General features: G+C 39.0%; 1 protein-coding gene across 2 annotated transcripts in view; it reads left to right on the plus strand.

Moving 5' to 3' along the window:
* The first annotated feature begins 342 nt into the window (after positions 1–342).
* ALAS2 (5'-aminolevulinate synthase 2) overlaps positions 343–16,865 on the plus strand; it is a 38,418-nt gene continuing 21,895 nt past the window's right edge. Inside the window, exons 1-4 of one of the 2 annotated variants that reach the window (XM_060183360.1) lie at positions 343–462; positions 10,416–10,611; positions 11,251–11,373; positions 15,666–15,888. In XM_060183360.1, the coding sequence (XP_060039343.1) occupies positions 10,431–10,611; positions 11,251–11,373; positions 15,666–15,888 (527 nt within the window). In that variant the 5' untranslated portion in view covers positions 343–462; positions 10,416–10,430. Of the gene's footprint in view, positions 463–869; positions 943–10,415; positions 10,612–11,250; positions 11,374–15,665; positions 15,889–16,865 lie in introns of those variants that run through there. The other variant, XM_060183359.1, reaches the window with a different exon arrangement.

Genomic DNA, 16,865 nt, shown 5'->3' on the forward strand with positions numbered 1-16,865 from the left:
CTTATGTTTTTGTTCATTAATCCTTTCTTAAATAAAAAATTTTAAAAAAAGAATGATCTGAATGCCATCAATGGGAGTAGTCTGTTAGACTTTTCCACTAGTGCTACAGTTACTTTCTGTAGTTGTGGAAACTGAGAGTCAGAAAGGTAGTTTTGCTCAGTAAGTTGCCCTAATCACATATGGGTGGTTTGATTCTAAAGCCCAATATATATCAGAAGAAGAAGAGAAAGAAAATAGAGTGGGGAGAGGAGGAGAGCTGGGCAAGGGGAAGGTGAAAGAGGAATATACTGTACTTTATCTCTAGCATGGGCCTGAGATGCCTCTGGGGCCAACAGAGGGCCAGGCCAGACCATGAAAAGGCAGGATGGGTGGAGCTGAACAAGGGGGAAAAGGATAAATGCCAAGTCCTGACTTACAGCACCACCCATAATTTGTTCGTTCGTCCTCAGTGCAGGGCAACAGGTAAGAAGAGTTGTTAACTCAGTGATCTTTTTTTGGTTTACCTACCCACCTCATGTCTGTACAAGCTGACTCTGACTGGACTAGATCTGACTTTATTTCTTAGAATTTTTTCATTTCTTTTACCTTCCAAACCAAATCTTACTGTTTTTCCCTTTTCATCAGTCTTTTCTCCTTCTCCCTTTTGTTTTCTCTCCTCTGTTAGTTCCCAAAGTCATTCATTTCACTTCCTTTCTTTGGCTCACTAGTTTTTTGTTTTGTTTGTTTGTTTTGTATTGCTCCTTCTGAGCTCTGTTACTCACTCTTCATCACTTTGTTCTACTCTGTATGTCTCAGTATCAGCGTTTCTGTCTCCTCCTCTGTCTCTTAGAAAGGTGTTTTGATATTTCTTCTGGCAATTCTTCATTCCTTTTTTGACTTCTTTTGGCTTCTCTCTGCTTGGTTAACAACAGAATTCAACAGGGAAGAGCTTAAGAACCGTAGGTAAGGAGGAAATCCTGATATAATGTGGGGGTGGTATGGATGTTAAATTGTATAGGAGGAGATGTAAAGGAACTTAGAGATAAATAGTTGAGAGAAGTAAGGGTAGAAGGTGAATGGTAAATGTTGTCACTGAAAGGGCCCTGGGTCAAAATAAATATATTTGTACTCTCACCTTAACTGACTGTGAGGCCATAGACAAGCCACACATTTCCCATAAAAGAAAACAAGCTTAATCTATAATTTATATAACCTCTCCTAATGTTGATTTTGTGGTTTTCTAAACTTTTCTGTTTCTAAAAATTTATGATTTATTTATTAATTTTTAATTTTTATTATCTTTATTTATTGGATAGAAACAGACAGAAATTGAGAGGAAAGGGGGTGATAGAGAGGGAAAGAGACAGACACCTGCAGCCATGCCTCACCACTTGTGAAGCTTTCCCCCTGCAGGTGGGAACCGGGGGCTCGAACCTGGGTCCTTTTGCACTGTGACATGTGTGCTCAACCAGGTGTGCCACCACCTGGCCCCAAAGTTTATGATTTAAGGGATCCATGATTTTCTATGATTCTTCGATGATGAGGAGAGAGTATTAGAAAAGAAATTAAGATAAAAAAATTAAGGTCTGATGTTTCCAGTTCCTAAGGAGAAGTAACTACAGTCCCTTCATATCTAATTGGTTCTTGCAAAGAAGGAGCCAAAGGGAAAAGAGAGGCAAGGAATGAGTTGCTTCTTGCTCTCTAATGGGAGTTAAGCATGGTTCATCACTGGGACTTCAGTTTGACTGATGAAGATGGTTGTAAAGTGAAGGGGAACTCCTCTAAGTAATTATTTGCCACTAACCTGAAATTTCTCAGTCTTCTTTTTGCATTAAAACAGTATTTTAAGAAGATCCTTGATTAACCAAAATAAAATAAATGGGTGCAGGGCTTGTTAAATTGTGAAATGAATGAATGAATGAATGAATGAATGAATGAATGTGCACCAGTGTCTGCAGTTCTATTTCAGCCAGAAATGTTTCTTTAGTAAAGTCATTGGCCATAGTTGAAAATCAAATATCCTAGAAAAATGACCATAGTATAATATGGGGATAATTAATGTCTTAAATAGGGCTGTTAGTCAAGAGAATATATAGTAATGTTTGAATCATAGATCCATAGTGATTAAATGCATAGGCTCTGGAACCATTTTTTTGTTCTAAGTCCTAGTTCTCCTACTTAGTAACTGTGTGGCCCAGAAAAGTTACTTGATCTCTTAAAATAAACTACAGGGGATGGAAGGTGGACCACTCACCTAGTTGAGTGCATGTGTTACAATGTGCAAGGACCCAGGTTTGAACCTTCGTGCCCTACCTGCAAGGGGAAAGTTTGGCAAGTGGTGAATAAATGTGGCAGGTGTCTCTCTCTCTTCCTCTCTATCTCCCCCTTCCTTCCTGATTTATGTCTTTTTTTAACACTTTTAAATTTTTTTAATTATCTTTATTTCCTTACTGGATAGAAATAGCCAGAAATTGAGAGGGAAGGAAATGATAGAGAGGAATAGAGCCAGAGAGACAACTGTGACACTACTTCACCACTTGCAAAGCTTTCCCCCTGCAGGTGGAGAATGAGGGCTTGAACCCTGGTCCTTGTGCATTGTAATATGTGCACTCAACCAGGTGTGCCACCACTCAGCTCTGATTTCTAACTGTCTCTATCCAATACATAAATAAAGATTGAAATAAACTTGACAGTAGAGTCCATTTCGCATGGTTGTGAATTTGATGAGAATTATGTAAATTCACATGAAGTATTTATATCAGTGTTTCATATTGTGACTACTTTGTATTTATCTATTAGATCTATTTGAAATATACAAAGTTATTTAACTTGATATCATTGGAAGAACTGAGACCCATAGAGTTATATGAAAAACTCAGGTTCACATTGTAAATTTTGATATATCAAGGACAAAAATCAGGATTGAGAGAAGAATCAGCTTTTCAGTGTGGCCTACTATACTCATCATATGACTTTCCATGTCTGCATTTTCATTCTCTCCACATAGAAACTGCAGAAACTATAATTAACAATTGACACTTTCTCAGTATTTACTCTGGGACAGGAACATCTCCATATACTTTATATGGATTATCTAACTGAATTTTTACAACATCCTTGTGAAGCATATTATCCTTGTTATTACCTATATTTTGTAGATATAAGGTATGAAGCGGAGACAACTTTTCTAAGGTGCCAGAACTAGAGATAGTTGGACTCAAGATGTAAATTCAAATAGTCTGAAGTTTTATACTCTGAATTGTCTAAAATGCTTCTTTGATTCAACTTTACTCACTTTAGTATCATAACAGGAAGGGGGTTGAAATGGAAACAAGGCTTAGACTACATGGCTAAGGGTCATAAAGATAGGACAAATATCAGGAGTGGAATATCAGAACATAAAACTTAGAACTTCAGTTAAAGAATTAATAATTTAAGAGATCCAAGATGTTTTCTATATTATCTCAGGTCCTTGAGATGATGGCCTTAGAAGTGATGAGTGTATTGAACTCTTTCCACTTTTTTATTTTTATTTTTTTATTTATTTAAGAAAGGGGACATTAACAAAACCGTAGGATAGGAGGGGTACAACTCCACACAATTCCCGCCACCCAATCTTATTCATAAGGATAGGAGTGGCTCATAATGCACCCAAAGAAGAAAATGGACTTTGTCTCTAAACATGGGCACTTTTCTCCCTGTTATATGCACTGATGCCGTTTTCATTGTTATGGGTATCGCTATAGAGAAAAGGAGTTTGTGAGCTTGGAAACTGCCCATCTGTCTTGCTATATATCACATCCTTAGCACCAATATCCAGGGCCACCCCAACCAGATGCTCAGACATGATTCTAGGAAGAAGCTCCTCTTCTCTACAACACCCTGGTTTCAGCCTGGGGGAGTGGTCAGATCCTAGTGAAGATAAACTATGGAAGTTTTATCTGTGGTCTGCAGACATAGCATCAAGCACTTTAAGCTTTGCAGGCAGGCAGAGGAAAGTGAAGTCTTATTTCCAGATAGGAGGGAGGCATTGGTCTTACTTCATTACTTACCATATGAGGTAGACCTAAATATTTATTTCTTACAATTCACTTATTTATTTATGAGAGGGGGGAGGAGAAGGGAAAATAAATATAAAATCGCTGTGGCACATGTGATGCCAGGGGTCCTCACACCTGGAAGTCTTGAACTGTGGTAGGTATAAATGATTTACAGTTGATAGATGATGAATATTGAGACTCAGAAAAAGGAAGTTTTTAATACGTCAATTTTTCTTATTTAAATTGCATGTCCATTATTTATCTTTCCAAATTTTAATTTTCTTTTGACACTTCTACAGATTTCTATCCTCCATTTGAATCACCATTTATTAATATACTCCCAAATCCAATAAATAATAGTTGATTGTCTTCTATGCATATTTAATTTTCCTGATCTCTTTCTTCTTTCTCCCTATCTTGGGCTCTATCTCTTTCATTCACATAGACTTGTTTTCTAGTTCCCTTGACTTTTGTTTTTACATCATTCTCTTATTTTTTCATTTATTTATTTACTTATTTATTTATTTTTACCACTTCTATTACTAAAGGTCTGTGTCCCCATCTTCACCCCCATGGATAGCCACTATAGATTTCCCAGTCTTGAAAAAATAGGTTGACATTTTTTTTCACATTTGTATATTCAATTGTCTATATTCTTCATATAGGTTAAACCCTTCTGTAGTTGTCCTTCACCTCTTGCCTCACTGAGCATAATCTCCAATTCCATCCACTTTATCCCAAACTATACAATATCATATTTTTATTGCTGGGTCATATGGCATTTCCATTTGTATTTGTTCATACTGTTCTCATTCACATCATTCTCTATGCATTTCTAAGATAGTGAAATACCAGACTTTTGGTATAAACTTCAGGACCCAGGGCCATCCCTTTTGCCCTGTCTCCTGAATAAACTGGTACTTGTGGCCATAAACTCCTTTTTCCCTGTCTATCTGTAACTGCTGAGAAAATGCTCTGGACCAAGTCTCAGGTGGCCTAGCCAGTAACATCTATCTGCATTAGTATTCTTGATTGAAACAAATAATATTTTTAAATTTTATTAGTGATTTAATATTGATTTACAAAATTACATGTCAACAGGGGTATAATTCCACACTGTTTCCACCACCAGAGTTCTGAATCCCCAACAACCCTCCTCCCCCACAAGCCACCGCAGTTTTCCCAAAGTTGCAGACATGGGCTAACTTTCATCTCTACAGTTATCTGTCTACATTTGTGCATAATTGCTCAGATCCAGGCCTCTCTTCCCCTCCAAGCACACATAACTCTATTACTACATCTAAGTGCCCTTCCCTTTGCCCTCCTCCCTCTCTGGATCCCAGTGGAGCTGGAGTTCAGAACTCTCTTATATTCTTCCTCCTATCACTTCTGTCCCACTAGGAGTATGGAGCAAAGATCTTTATGGTGTGCCGAAAGTAGTAGTTCTGGCTTCTATAATTGCTTCTCTGCTGGACATAGGCATTGGCAGGTCCATTTATACCCCCCAGCCTGTTTATATCTTTCCCTAGTGGGGTAGAGCTCTGGATAGGTGATGTTCCATGACACACTGATGTAAAAATTAACTGTTTACCACATCAATTTGACCCAGGGCCCATATATGTTCATATTTAGCACAGAAGCTTGTGTAACCACTGAGACCCTATCAATTTGAGCTTGAAGTGCATGGTCATAGCTGGGGACATTTTAAGTGTGCTCATTTCAGGACCCATTTTCCTCGAGTGGTGGGGTAGGATGACCCAGCCTCCCTTCAGAGAGTGAGAAATTCCTGAAAATTGCCACTTTATAGGAAGGACAAGATACTGGAGTGGCCCACAAGAGGGCTTATGCTGATGTTCCTGGTGGAAGTGACCAGTGGTGGTGGAGAGAGAGATCTATTTGAGGTCTAGGTCTACCATATATGTGTGGGAATCCAAGGATTTCCTGACTAGGGCCCCAGATGATGAGGTGCCTAGGATTGATCAAAAAGGCCATCATTGAGTGAGCCAGTCTCTTGTCCTTATCCAGTTTTTCTAGTCCTTTCTTTATCTCACAAGATTAATTTTCTCACAGTTGTTAAAGCACTGAGTGTCATTTGTTGTAGCCAAACCAGTATTAGGTTTATGGGGTCTGCTTTCCTTAGGGTCTTTTACTACATTGTCAAGATTACTTGGTCTAAGTCTAATCAGTTAGATAATTTATGATGCCGTCTTTAGGAATGATGAGAATGCCAGTCTTATTAAGTCTGACAGAGGCCTGTTAAGCACTTTGAGTTACATAATTGCCCCCTTGTTTATAGATACATGCATATCTGTACCCTATATCCTAGGCCCTAGCCTGTATCCAGTGTCTGTAACTTTGCTAGATAATTCGCCATCTGAAATGGAACTAGGTGGTCCTATGTGTTAGGAAAGATCTCACCAGTTTAGAGGATTTGGAAGCTTGGAAACTCTGGAGACAATCTGTCTTCACAAGTCAGTAGCAGCTTAATGTGGTCTGGGAACATCAGTTGTGTTGGTTTAGTTGAGGTCGACAGAGGCAATATGACATTAAGGGATCAGAGAGAAGAAACATAAATAAAAATGAGCCAAGTCCTAGAGGTTCCAGTACTAGGAGAAATAAGGATCTTAAAGAGAATGGGAAGGGGTCTTTGTAATCTTAAAAAGGTTAATTATTATTATTATAACCAAGTTAAGTGGGAGCTTGCTTTTCTTTGAAAATCTAATTGTTAGGGTTTACATAATATACTTGACTTCATTATGCTTTGTACCCTTTAGGGGATATATACTAATCATCATATCTTAAATACTGACAGGGCCAAATGGTTTTGATCTATCTGTTCTAAGGTTGTAGGTATCTTAGATACTAAAATTATATATGTATATATGGAGAGACAGGCAGACAGACAGACAGAGAGAGATGTTTGAACAATTTAAGAACAGTGTCAGAATTTGACCATCTTACAAATCTGAAACATTAAATAATATGGTCTAGGCAGTTATAGAACTTGAAGTATTAAATCTATTTCCCTCTGTGATTTGTGAGATTATAAATTAATAGAAGTATACTTTCACACCGTTCTCTCCACCAAAGTTTTGTGACCCCATCCCTCTGTTTAATATTATTTATATAACTATCTATCTATATTTTTATATATTTGCCCATTTTTCTATGGTTCTGCCTTCTGTTCCTTTCTAAGTCACACCTACTACTTCTGAGTGTCTGAATGCCCCCCTTTCCCTCTTCTCTCTCCTAGTCCCGATGGAATTGGAATTCAGAGGCCTCTGATGATCTTCCCCTAACACATATCCTTCTGGGAGTATGAACCAAAATTCTTTATGGGGTGCATAAGGTGGAAGGCCTAGCTTCTTTAATTGCTTCTCCACTGGGCATGGGCATTGGCAGGTCAATCCATACGACCAGCCAGAATTCAGGTTATCTAACTTCTGGTTATAAGTCTTTCCCTCACCCCTTTACCTAGCAGTAATTTTCTTATTTCATTTTTTCTAATGCTCTATGACACATTTAAACATGGAGGGAGTTCTTATTCTGAGAGGAAATAAGAGGGCAATAAACATTAGTTAAGAAGTTAGAGGTAAATGATCAAACACAGGAATGATGCTTGACTTTTGACTAGGCCATCCTGGTAGAAAATTTCTTTTTTTTTAAATTAATTAATTATTTTTATTTAAGAAAAGATAAATTAACAAATCCATAGGGTAGAAGGAGTACAACTCCACACAATTCCCACCACCCAATCTCATATCCCACCCCCTCCCCTGATAGCTTTCCCATTCTCTATCCCTCTGGAAGCATGGACCCAGGGTCGTTGTGGGTTGCAGAAGGTGGAAGGTCTGGCTTCTGTAGTTGCTTCCCTGCTGAACATGGGCGTTGACTGGTTGGTCCATACTCCCAGTCTGCCTCTCTCTTTCCCTAGTAGGGTGGGTCTCTGGGGAAGCGGAGCTCCAGGACATATTGCTGGGGTCTTCAGTCCAGGGAAGCCTGGCCAGCATCCTGATGGCATCTGGAACCTGGTGACTGAAAAGAGAGTTAACATACAAAGCCAAACAAATTGTTGAGCAATCATGGACCCAAAGCTTGGAATAGTGGAGAGGAAGTGTTGGGGGGGTACTCACTGCAAACTCTAGTGTACTTCTGCTTTCAGGTATATATTTTGCAGTAGTTTATGGATACGTGTGAACGTATGCTCTCTCTCACAGAAACTGGTGTATATTCAGGTTTTGGGACCTTGTTAGAATGTGAACCATCGGGGATGGAGTTAGAGTATACTATGAAAGAAAAGGTCTCACCCGAGTAATGAAGCTGAAGGGTTGTCATTACACATGTGAAGTCTCTGGACACAGTCTGAGCTGAAGCATGTTGAGGTGGCAATCGTTGTGTTGATTAGGTTGTGACCGGCAGATGCAGTATTATTTGATATGGATTGGGAGAGGCATATGGGGAAGTGGGCCCTATCCAAAGGTTCCAGGACTGGGGGAAGTAGAGGCCCTATAGTGGAGATGTGAGGTTCTTGCTGTCTTAGGGTTCAAAAAGACAATGGATAGTTAATGTCATCACATTATTTGGTAATTGGGTTAACTTTGAAAAGTCCTTTTGTTAGGGTTTGCTGTACAGTACCCAGTATCTTGTATATAGCTGTGCTATTGGTTGCTTCTGATGTACTTGGTCTAGGCTTTTGAGAGAGTCCGCACATCAAATACAAAGCCTATATATTCAAAAGACTCAGTCAGTGTTTTAAAAACGTTGAGACATACAATTAATTTTCCCCCTCTCATATTAATTAACTAATGATTTATATGACTACATTTTACTAGGAGTGTACATAAACACCATTCCCACCACCAAAAGACTGTGACCCATCCCTCCCACCCACCCACTCCCACCCCTCACTGGCCCAGGAAGCTGCATGTCACAGGGATTTTACTTTGGTGCCCTACTTACAATTTAGTCAGGTCCTGCTTTTAGTTTCCCTTTCAGATCTTCTTAGTCAACTTCTGTTGATGAGTAGGATCATCCCATACTCATCTTTATCTTTCTGACTTAGCTCACTTAAAATAATTCCTTCTAGTTGTGTCCAAGACGGGTCAGAGAAGGTGGGTTCATTGTTCTTGATAGCTGCATAGTATTCCATTGTGTATATATACCACAGCTTTCTCAGCCACTCATCTGTTGTTGGGCACCTGGGTTACTTCCAGGTTTTAGCTATTATGACTTGTGCTGCTATGAACATAGGAGTACACACCTCTTTTTGGTTGGGTGTTATGGAGTCCTTGGGGTATAACCCCAGGAGAGGAATTACTGGATCATATGGAAGATCCATGTCTAGCCTTGTGAGAGTTTTCCAGACTGCTCTCCACAGAGGCTGTACCAATTTGCATTCCCACCAGCAATGCAAAAGGGTTCCTCTGTCCCCACAGCCTCTCCAGCATTTGTTGCTGCTGTCCTTTTTGATGTATGCCATTCTTACAGGAGTGAGGTGGTATCTTAATGTTGTCTTAATTTGCATTTCTCTGACAATCAGTGACCTAGAGCAGTTTTTCATATGTTTGTTAGCCTTTTGCATCTCCTCTGAGGTGAATGTTTTGTTCATATCCTCTGCCCATTTTTGGATGGGGTCATTTGCTTTTTTGGTGCTAAGTTTGCTGAGCTCTTTATATATTTTGGTGATTGGTTTCTTATCTGATGTATGGCATGTGAAGATCTTCTCCCATTCTGTGAGGGGTCTCTTTGTTTGTTTAATAGTTTCTTTGGATGTGCAGAAGCTTTTCAATTTGATGTAGTCCCATTGGTTTGTTTCTGCTTTAGTCTTCCTTGCAATTGAGTATGATTCACCAAAGATGTCCTTGCAGTATAGGTGGGAAACTGTTTTACCAATGTTTTCCTCTAAGTATTTGATTGTTTCTGGTCTGACATCAAGGTCTTTGATCCATTTGGAGTTGATTTTTGTTTCTGGTGAGATAAAGTGTTTCAATTTCATTCTTCTGCATGTTACAACCCAGTTTTCCCAGCACCATTTATTGATGAGAGCCTCCTTCTTCCCTTTAATCCTTTGGGCCCCCTTATCAAAGTTTAGATGTCCATAGTTGTGGGGACTGTTAGAAAATTTCTTCCACAGGGGCTGGGTAGTAGTGCTACTTGTTAAGTGCATGTGTAACCATGTGCAGGGACCTGTGTGCAAGCCCCTGGTCCCCACATGCAGGAAGAAAGCTTCACAAGTGGTGAAGCAGTGCTGCAGGTATCTCTCTGTCTCTCTTTCCCTCTTTATCCCCTTTTCCTTCTCAATTACACTCTGCCCTATCAAATACAATAAAGTTTAAAAATATTTATTTAAAAATAAAGAGAAGAAAAAAAAGAAACTTCCTTGTACATTTTCGGCAGGACTTTGGGTTCAAGATGGTGACAGCAGCCATGTTGCTACGGTGCTGCCCAGTGCTTGCCCAGGGACCTACAGGTATCATGGGCAAGATAATTAAGTCTCATCAGTTCCTGTTCAGCAATGGACGCTGTCCTGTCTTGGCCACTCAAGGACCAACCTATTTCCAAATCCATCTGAAGGCAACCAAGTCTGGAAAAGGTAACCATAAGATTCTGGCAACTTGGAGAGAATGTGTGGGCTTTAGAGACAAGATTTTAAGTTGTACTTAGAACCTTATTCCGTAATAATTGAGAGTGGTCTTGTGAAAAGTATCAAGGTAAAATGAGTTGGACCTTCAGACATACCTGGTATTTGAATTTCAATAGCTCTCACTTTAATGTACTTTATACTCTATACACCAGTAATGCTAACAAATATTTAATATTATCTAAATCCTATTACCCTAAATTTCTATGCCCTGATTCTACCAAAAAATGCAACTCTTTCATATTCCTTACCAGAGTATCTTATACTTGAGTCAACAATAAACGTGGACATCATCTCTCCTGCAAAGCCTGCCTAGACCTCTAGATCTTTGCAGTTCCAGTTCTGGTTCACGTTTTCTTCCTCTTATAGATTTACATATCCTGTGACATCCCTCTCATCCCAATAGTGTTCATAATGTATTGTTAGTGTGTGTCACAACCACCAGCTTAGGAACTCCCCTAAAACTTAACCATCTATGTCTTGAGCACAGCCTGAGATATGGCTTTGGGATACAGTTGGCCTTAGTAATCATTTTTACACTAAACTTGTGTTTAGTAATGCACTATAACTTATTATCTTACATTTGCATAGATTCACCAGTATGGGCCAAGAGCCACTGTCCCTTCATGCTGTCAGAACTTCAGGATGGGAAGAGCTTGATTGTGCAGAAGGCAGCCCCAGAAGTCCAGGAGGATGTGAAGACATTCAAAACAGGTTGGACATCTAGCTTCTACTTGAACCCATTTCATCACAGTCCTGAGCTAGGCTAATCCAAGGACATTTAGTAAATATACTATAGGAGTCACTGTAGGCAATAGCCTAGATGCACTGGAATGCACCTTTCCCAAAACATGCTCATCAACACACTTTTGTATCTTTTAGTCTTTAGTCTAAACTGAGTCTTCTAGAGTTCTGCACCCTTTTCCCAAGCAGCTATATGGATATCAGTAGGATAGGCTCCTGAAGTTAAGCAATATCACGCTATGACAATGTAAATATGCCTAAAAAGGGCATTTAGGCTGCTTGCACTCTTTGGCTATTGTTAATAATCAGTTATGAACACAGGGGTGCATATGATTCCTCAAATTAGTGTTTGAGTGCCCTTTGGGTAAGTGCCTACAAGTGGCATTGCTGGGTTGTAAGGTAGTTCCATTTTTTTTTTTTTTTTTGGAAGGAAGAAATAATTATTTATTTATTTATTATTTTTTAAATTTGTATTTATAAAAAAGGAAACACTGACAAAAACCATAGGATTAGAGGGGTACAACTCCACACAATTCTCACCACCAGAACTCCATATCCTATCCCCTCCCCTGATAGTTTTCCTATTCTTTATCTCTCTGGGAGTATGGACCCAGGGTCATTATGGGGTGCAGAAGGTGGAAGGTCTGGCTTCTGTAATTGCTTCCCTGCTGAACATGGGCATTGGCAAGTTAATCCATACTCCCAGTCTGTCTCTCTCTTTCTCTAGAGTAGCAGGGTTCTGGGAAATTTAGAAATACCCAGGTTCATTTGCTCCCAGCTTAGAAACACCAAATAAAATTTCACTGTTAATGTTTCAATCCCAAGGAAGGATTCCAATAAACTCTTGTAGTCAATCCTTAATTAAATAATATGACTATATGATTCTTTGCACCTGTCCTTTTCACTGTTATTGTGTTTTTTTCATTTTTATTTATTTATAGAACCTCCATATAGTCTTCCAAAGGGACTGCACTGGTTTGTGTTCCCCACCAGAAGAGTAGCATAATTCCTTTTTCTCCACAACCTTGCCAACACCTGATACTGTATTTTGCACTTTTCTAGTGATAACTGAAGTGGAGCATTCCTTCATGCATCTATAGACCATGTGTATATCTTCTTTAGAAGACCATTTAGTTCCTTTGCCCCACCTTTTGTCCTTGAGAGCTTGTTTGGAGGTTCTAGCAGGGGAGCACAGCTACCAATACACCCTCGAGTGAAGACCGGTCTGTCTCAGTTCAGGGAAGGCTGTCCTCTTCTACTGACCACGGAGCTTTTTGGGGGATGCACATGGAGCAGTGAGAGAGAAAGGGGGACACCTACGTCGCAGCTAGGTCACCCTCACATCCATGGACCCACTTTTTTATTGGGTTATTTTTACTTCTTTTGTATATCTATATCAATTCTTTATAGGTGTTCAATATCAGTTACTTACTGGATGTGTGATGTGAAATTATCTTCTTCCCACTTACTAGGTTGTCTAGTTATCCAAGTATAATTTGCATTTGATGTGTAGAAGCTTTTGTTTCATGTAGTTCCATTTATTCACTCTTGTTTTCATTTCCCATCCCCATAGGATTAAGTCTCCAAATACATCATTGACTTGAAGATCTCATAATATTTCACCAACATTTTCTTCTTTAAATTTTATTTTCTGGCCTAACCTCTAGGTCCTTGATCTATTTTGATTTGATTTTTGTATATGGTGTTATGCGGTGACGTAGTTTCACTTTTATGCATGTGGTTGTCCAATGTTCCCAGTACCATTTTTTAAGGATACCTTTATTTCATTGAATCATTTTAGTCCCCTTTGTCGTATAGTAGGTGGCTATATATTATGGGCTCATTTGAGATTCTCAGTTCTGCTCCATTGATCCAAGTGTTCATTCTTATTCCAGCACCACACTGTTTTAATTACTACTGCTTTGTTGTATTAACTGAAGTTGGGGGATACCTCCATTTTTAAAATAGTCTTAGAAGTATTTTGGTCATTCTTGGTTTCTAGTGGTTCTACATAAATTTTTGGACATTTTTTTTAATTTCCTTGAAAATTGTCATTAGGATCTTGGTAGGGATCACATTAAAATGATAGACTTCCTTGAGTAGAATAGCCATTTTAATGTTTATTCCTCAAATCCAGGAATAAGGGATGTTATTCCATTTCTGCATGTCCCTTTAATTTCTTTTAAGAAAGTCTTACAGTTTTCCTGTAAAGATCCTTTACCACTTTTGTGAGATTCAGCCCAAAGTATTTTAGCTTTTTCAGTTTAATTGTAAACAGAATTGAGCTTTTATTTCCCTTTTCTCTGACTCCTTCTTTGTATACAGAAATGCCATGGGTTTATGTGTAATAAATTTGTATCCCACTTCTTTACTGAATTCATGAATTATTTCCAGTAGATTTTGGTGGAGTCTTTGGATTCTGTACATATAGCATATAGTATCATGTCATCAGCGAATATTTATAGTTTGATTCTTTCTTTCCAATATGTATACTTTTGATATTCCTTTCTTTTCTGATTCTATCTGTGAGAACCTCAAGACCAGTCCCTTTCCTTACTGGGCTAAAATTTCACTCACAACAATTTTTCAGTTCTTTTAAATTAAATTCTGGGTATTCATTCATTTTTAAATTCATTCATTCTTAAATAAGCTACAAGTATTTATCTAGGTATTTCAGTACATGTATACTCTCTTCATATTATCTACAAATCTCCAAGCAGATATCATCATTTATACCCTTGCTATATAGGTTGCCATCTACAACAATCATAATTTATGTCTTATATAAAGAGTTTTAAAGTTTACCTATACCTGTTGGAGCATATACTATCAATTTATCCTGAAAATAGTTCTATTCCATTTTTTAGTGGTAGTGATTAAAGATCTATTACTCTAACGAAAGGGTGGTAGTTCACTCTGTGGAGTACATATGTTTTCCTTTAGGAGAACCCAGATTTTATCCCCCATCCATAGCTTTCAGGGGGGTGGGGGAGTTTCATGAGTGGTGGAGCAGTGCTTTAAGTATTTCTCCTTCTCTCTCCCTCTTGTTGTCTCTCACCTTCTATCAAAGAGAAAGAAAAAGAAAACTAAACTCTAGGTTATTTACAAGAAAGCAATTTGTTTGATGTGTAACCCTGGCCATCTTGCCTAATCCCTTTATGTTTCAGGCTTCTCATTTGTAAAATACAAATAATAATAGAAATTTTAACATAATGATGCTGTAAAGAGCAACTGAAATAATATCTATAAACTAAGAGAATAAATTGTGGGGGCCGGGTGGTGGCGCACCTGGCTGAGCGCATATGTTACAATGCACAAGAACCCAGGTTGGAGTCCCCAGTCCCCACCTGCAGGGGAAAATTTCACGAGTGGTGAAGCAGTGTTGCAGGTGTCTCTCTTCCTCTCTATCCCCCCTTCCCTCTCGATTTCTGGCTGTCTCTATCCAATAAATACATAAAGATAATAATTGTTTTAAAAAAGAGAAGAAGTTGCATATAACAGGCATTCATTAAGTACTGACTATAATAATATAATTAAATATTAATTATTAGTAGTAGCATTGTTATTCTACTATGATTGCTATAGTCATAATACCATTATAATAGTATGTACCAGACATTAGTTTGGGTGTACGGCAATCTGTTTGTACTTAGATGCTTTCTCTCAAGGAAGGCATTACAGGTATATTGTATAGGTAAGGACACTAACATTTGGGAAATAAAGGTAACAGAAAGGATCCGTGACTTGCTCAATATCACACAACTAAGATGTGTCAAAGCAATAACTAGAAATTATATTTGTCAATATATTTCCCACTGAAATTAAAAACAGTGGTTCCAGTAAGAAGGCTGCTACACTAACCTATATAAAAACCTTCCTTACCAAGGTTAGGAAGCCTAGGTGAATATATGAAGTAATTGCTGAGTGACTGACCAAGTGAATAAGCAAAAGCCACTGAATGGAGCTATGGGGAACAAGGAGGTCCAGTAAATTAGTTAAATGTCAAAAATGTGAATAAATTAAAAGAGAACCAGAGAACTCAAAATCAACAACATGAATAAAATATAGACTAACCATGAAATGATTTATTTTTTGTAATCAGAGCACTGCTCAGTTCTGGTTTATGATAGTGTTGGGGATTGAACATGGGACTTCGGAATATCAGGCATGAAAGTCTTTTTGCATAACCATTATGCTGTCTCCCCAATCCAGCCAGAAAGTGATTTTAAATTAATTACTTCATCCTCATTTCTATTCCACAGGAAACCATGCTTTTGATTATGACCAATTTTTCAGGAAAAAGATTATGGAGAAGAAACAAGACCACACCTACCGTGTTTTCAAGACCGTTAACCGCTGGGCTGATGCATACCCTTTTGCTCAGCACTTCTTTGAGGCATCTGTGGCCTCAAAAGATGTGTCTGTCTGGTGCAGTAATGACTATCTGGGCATGAGCAGACACCCTCGGGTCTTGCAAGCCACACAGTGAGTAGCAGGGTCTTTGCTGTCCAGAGAACAGCAAACACTTACACATGGATGGAAAAGATAGAGCTGGCAGCAGAAACCTGGATTATATCACCTTTTTTTTTCCAATACACGTCATCATATCTAGTCTTATAAAAAATATTTATTTACGGGCCTCGGGCGGTGGCGCAGTGGGTTAAGCGCATGTGGCGCAAAGCGCAAGGACCAGCATAAGGATCCCGGTTCGAGCCCCCCGCTCCCCACCTGCAGGGAAGTCGCTTCACAGGCGGTGAAGCAGGTCTGCAGGTGTCTGTCTTTCTCTCCCCCTCTCTGTCTTCCCTTCCTCTCTCCATTTCTCTCTGTCCTATCCAACAACGAACAACATCAACAATGGCAATAATAATAACCACAACGAGGCTACAACAACAAGGGCAACAAAAGGGGGAAAAAATGGCCTCCAGGAGCAGTGGATTCATGGTGCAGGCACCGAGCCCAGCAATAACCCTGGAGGGAAAAAATATATATTTATTTATTTATTCCCTTTTTGTTGTCCTTGTTGTTTTATTGTTGTAGTTATTGATATTGTCATTGTTGGATAGGACAGAGAGAAATGGAGAGAGGAAGGGAAGGCAGAGAAGGGGAGAGAAAGATTAACACCTGCAGACCTGCTTCACCGCTTGTGAAGCGACTCCCCTGCAGGTGGGGAGCCGGGGGCTCAAACCAGGATCCTTAGGGCGATCCTTGTGTCATGTGCGCTTAACCCACTGCCCAACTCCCGGCCTATCTAGCCTTTATTCTATCAATAAACCATGTTCCCAAACTCTTGAGTGTCCAGTGATATGGAAAAGAGAGTGAGATATCAAGCAAGATCCATGAGCTATTACCTGATTATAGAATGAACATTGCCAGAGATAGTGTTTAACTTCCTCCAGAAGACCTTTTAAGTTGATCAAATTTAACCTAACTTCATCCTTCATGTCTGAGAACCTTCAACCTTC

Source organism: Erinaceus europaeus, chromosome X (assembly GCF_950295315.1).
Source record: "Erinaceus europaeus chromosome X, mEriEur2.1, whole genome shotgun sequence".
Taxonomy (NCBI): domain Eukaryota; kingdom Metazoa; phylum Chordata; class Mammalia; order Eulipotyphla; family Erinaceidae; genus Erinaceus; species Erinaceus europaeus.